This window comes from Belonocnema kinseyi, chromosome 10 (genome assembly GCF_010883055.1).
Source record: "Belonocnema kinseyi isolate 2016_QV_RU_SX_M_011 chromosome 10, B_treatae_v1, whole genome shotgun sequence".
Taxonomy (NCBI): Eukaryota; Metazoa; Arthropoda; class Insecta; order Hymenoptera; family Cynipidae; genus Belonocnema; species Belonocnema kinseyi.
The window spans coordinates 118903754-118908314 of NC_046666.1; the positions used below are offsets into that span (position 1 = coordinate 118903754).

The 4561-nt window shown below is 35.2% G+C and overlaps 1 protein-coding gene across 12 annotated transcripts in view; it reads right to left on the reverse strand.

Moving 5' to 3' along the window:
• LOC117182113 (4-hydroxyphenylpyruvate dioxygenase) overlaps positions 1–4561 on the reverse strand; it is a 549071-nt gene that overhangs the window by 452627 nt on the left and 91883 nt on the right. The window contains exons 2-8 of one of the 12 annotated variants that reach the window (XR_004468272.1): positions 3358–3523; positions 3083–3227; positions 2385–2615; positions 2079–2309; positions 1774–2003; positions 276–434; positions 38–128 (exon numbers count right to left, since the gene is read on the reverse strand). The exons of 3 other annotated variants lie outside the window; for them this stretch is intronic. Coding sequence is in view for 8 of the 9 variants with exons in the window: in XM_033375151.1 (XP_033231042.1) it covers positions 1813–2003; positions 2079–2309; positions 2385–2615; positions 3083–3227; positions 3358–3510 (951 nt within the window). In the remaining variant the exon portion in view is untranslated. Of the gene's footprint in view, positions 1–37; positions 129–208; positions 497–525; positions 2004–2078; positions 2310–2384; positions 2616–3082; positions 3228–3357; positions 3524–4561 lie in introns of those variants that run through there. 8 more of the 12 variants (XM_033375151.1, XM_033375152.1, XM_033375150.1 and 5 more) reach the window with 8 other exon arrangements.

The window sequence follows — 4561 nt, forward strand, 5'->3', positions numbered from 1 at the left end:
AAGCAATGCATGACAATGTACCTTAAAGTCCCTTCCACTTGGAGTAAGACCTTCATTAGACTGTTTTCGATTTAATGCATCGAAAAGATCATTCATTCGTTTGCAAAAAGCTATTGTTTCTTCGCAACCTTTAAATTTTTCAAATTTGCGAGATAAATAAAATTCCAAACCAATTGAAACAGAATTGCTAAAAATCTGTATAAATAACATAAATATTCAGAAGAAAGCGATAAACACTTTATTCACGCCGAAAGTATTAAAAAATAGGTTATTACCTGAGTTGCAAGGCGAACACGCATTTTTGCTGTATTGTCCAACTGTACGTGCCTTTTGGTCAATTTAGGGCATACCCGGGCATTCCCAATTCGTTGACTGTCTACATTATATAATTCTTCAAAATAATTCCACTGAATATAATCCTTTTCGGGATGTATCTAAAATCAATAAATATATAAACAAACTTTTTTCATGAAGACAGATACACATGATGAGAAATCTGTAACATAAAATAGTAAGGGTAATTACTAGTAGTTTTCCTTTATTATACAGTCTGCTGCGAACATTTTTAATTAAATGTGGGGTGTCAGAGAAGAAAAACACTTGTCTTTCATTATCAAGTGGATGAGTGAACCAGCTTTTTGTGAATTCATGTTTCGCTTGAACGCCTAACGTTTTTTGCATCTTTCGGTTAGTGCTAGCACCATCCCCAATTATTCCGTGTATAAGTGCCCCTGCTTTTTCTAATAGGCATATAGCTTTTAGCATTATCTTTGCTAATTCTTCCACTGCAACAGGATTTTTTGAAGCAAAAGTTGCTATAGGCTGTGAATAATTTTCGGTTAGGGACTGGTACATTATGACAAGGCCATGTGTTGCTAAATTATCAGCGCTTATATCGGTTTCTTTTCTGCTATCTCCATAATCAGTTATCCCTTGGTACGTTAAGTTTCGAGATGAAACAGCAATTGCTCTTCTTAGCTTCATCTCGTCTGCACATATAATGCCATGCCGTTTAAATAGATCCTTATTTTTAAAATTCTTTCCTAAAATTTCAAAGAAATTTTCATCGAAACCACAACCACTTGCCAATAGACTAAAGTAGTCACGGACGGTTTTCGAACATGGTAAGGGAAGAATTTTATTTTTTCTTAGGAATTCGTAATACGAAGGGGATCGAATATTCATTAGAGTATAGAGCATTATCCATTGCTCAGAATATCTACGGCCCTTCGGATTTTCCGCTTTAGCAGCAGCAACAATCTCCTTAATGGCAAGTATCTGCTTCTTTGAGACATTAAATTCAGCGCACTTTTTATCCAAAGTCTCGTCGCGAATTTGAACAATTTCCTCTTTTTGTTTCACGAGGCAGTCACTTATTACTTTAAATCTAAATTTAAGGCGGTTCGCCAGACGCCGTCGATAATTTAATTTTTTTCTCAGAGCATTCAATTTATGCTTTTTGAAGCAATGAATTTCTTAATTTTTGACAAACATTACACCTTAAGGTATTTTTACTTAAAAGTTCACAAGAATTGTGTCGCCACAGTTCTGAGCTGTTAAACGTTGCTGTAAATAATTTTGCGAACATTGTTTCTTGGAAAACTAGGTTGTCCCCTGCTGAATGAGTCTCATTGTTAGATTTTGTCACGTTTGAACCACAAGTCTCATTTCTATTTTTTGCGTACGTTAACTCAGGTTATAAACAAAATACAGCAAAATTAAAGATAAAAATTAAATAAAATAAATAAAATAGGGCTAAAATGGTCTAATTACCACGTGGGTTTAAAGGAGAACCTTCAAGCAGGTTATCGCTTATTGAGCGATTAATGGATTTGGACTGATTTGCAGATTATGTTGTGGAAGTTCCTCCTTTGACGAAATTGAGTACAAATCCTCTGTTATCGCATCTGCAGTCTTAATATTTTCGTAATTTGAATCTACATTTGTAGCTATCTTTAGCCCATCAGTCTCAATTCCCATTTTTACATAAGTAAGATCAGGTTCTAAAAATAAGACAAAAAAATTGAAGATACATATTAAATAAAATAATTAAAATAGGACTAAAATAGTCTAATTACCATGTGGGTTTATATGAGATTCTTCATCCAGGTTATCACTTATCGAACGATTAATGCATTTAGACTGATTTGCAGATCGTGTTACCAGAAGTTCGTCCTTGGACGAAATTGAGTACGAATCCTCTGTCATCACATCTGCAGTCTTATTATTCTCGTAATTTAAATCTCTACTTGTAGCTGTCTTCGGCCCATCAGTATTAACTCCCGTTTTTACACAACTGAGATCAGATTCTAAAGATAAGACACCAAAATTAAAGATAATTTTTAAACAAAATGAATAAAATTGGAGTAAAATGGTCTAGTTACCATGTGGTGTCAAATAAGAACACTTAAGCAGGTTACCATTTCTTGAACGATCAACGTATTCAGACTGATTCGCAGGTTTTGTCACCAGCAATTCGTTCTTTAACGAAATTAAATACGAACCCTCTGTTATCACATCTGCAGTCTTATTATTTTCGCATTTTAAATCCATACGTGTAGTTATCTTTGGCCTATAAGTCTTAATTCCCGTTTTTACAAAAGTAAGATCAGGTTCTAAAAATAAGCAACTTTTACTTTTAGAGATGCAATGTTCAATTGAAATAGTTATATTTTCAGTTTTAAAACAATATTCTCAACCAAAAAGAAATCACAAATTGTCAGTAAATTAGTACAAGTTTTAACTGGAATACTTAGATTAATAAACAAAAATTAATTTGCAACAAAACCGTTCATTTTTCAACCAACGAGATAAAGTTTCATTTAAAATGATGAGACTTCAAGGAACATAAATAATTTTCAAAAAGAGTTTAACTTTAAAGAAAAAATTAAATTTTGATTTCTAAAAAAATGAATTAATGAAAAGCGCATTTTTGACATAATTCTTAAACATAAAGGTTACAGGGGATTTTAAGAAAAATAGGGGGAAAAGGGGCAACATGGGACTGACGGTGATCTCTCTGAAATAAATATAATTTAGGTAAAATTATATTAATAAAATTCGAGGAAAACACCCGAATTACCATGTAGTTTCAGGTTGAAATACTGTAGGTCATCATTTGTTGAATTTAAATTATTCTCTTTGTCGCACTGATTAATAATCTCAGAATGATAAATAAATCTTGTAGGTACGGAAGATTTAACTAGTCTTGCCTTCTTTAACGGAACCTGAATAAATTAAAATTAATTATATTTTACTATTTTTTCTTAGTATTTATTCGAGAAAAAAACTCCTATGAATATTAATGTCTTACCCTCGCAATAACAGCTCAATTGGAGTCTTTGCCAATATACTCACGTATAATGCAATGGCCTTGGAAATGTTTTTCGCAAATGGCCTGAGAGAATTTGAGTTTTCGACTTCCCGGATTCTTGTCTTCCCATTTCTTGCGCAGTTCGTCATCCTTCGGAACCATAAACATTGAACGTTTTTCACCTCCACTGGCAGCATATTCTTTATCGCACTTTGGAACACAACAAGATTTTGGCATTGTGACTGTGGCACGGTCATTTTAATAACGCGCACCCGTTTTTATTTTAATTTCTGGTTTTCATGTTGAAAAAACAACACAACCGTGAAAACAACACACTTATAGGTTAGTTTCGGTCTGACTGTGGTAACTTATAGAAACACAGATCATATTCAAAACGCGAGTCATCGTTCCAATGCCCCTACCACCGGAGATTCTAGACCTGTTTATACGACCGTGACCTAGATCTTGGATTGATATACCTCTATTGCTTTTGCAAACCAACATGGTCCACTCCCCCTTGTAATTTATGATCAATCCCCGTGCCCAAGTTAGGTAGCATGTGGTTAGTCCCCTCCTATTCCTATGCCTATCAGAGGCGGTGGAGCCAGTGATCCCAGATCTGAAGTTGCGCGCGCAACCCATTTCTCCTCTTCTGAATTTGAAAACTCGAAGGTGCACGATTGCCGGTCGGAGCACTTCAGCGATTCTATTTATATATCTATCTGCTAACAGCTAACTGCTTTGAAATAAATTCAGGAGATTGGGATTTTAATACTTCCAGATTTCCATGCTGACGATTCTCATGATTTGGATAGATCGCACGCCTCTTGATATGCGTATATTTTGAGGTTATGTTATTTCATGTATAAAATATAAATTATATAAATATTAATACAATATAATATAATATATATATATATATATATTCGGTTCGGTTTTGATTCCTCTAGAATCAAACCGAAGGGCCTATGACAAAGCCACCGAACGCGTCCTCAGGTTGCGGATAGAGGGTCCCTGTACCAAGGGTTTCTGCTGAATATGGTTACAAAAATAAATAGGCGGTCGCGGACAATTGTCCAAAGGTGGTCCCGAAGGAATTAACCGCCAAGCGGAGGTGTGAAAACCGTGCCGAAAGCTGAATGGCAACTGGGTGAGGTGTCTAGAACGGTGACTCTGGGATACCGGGCAACCTCTCAGAGTAAGCAGCCTTATCCTTGCATGCGGGGCTCTACAAGGATGGACGAACCC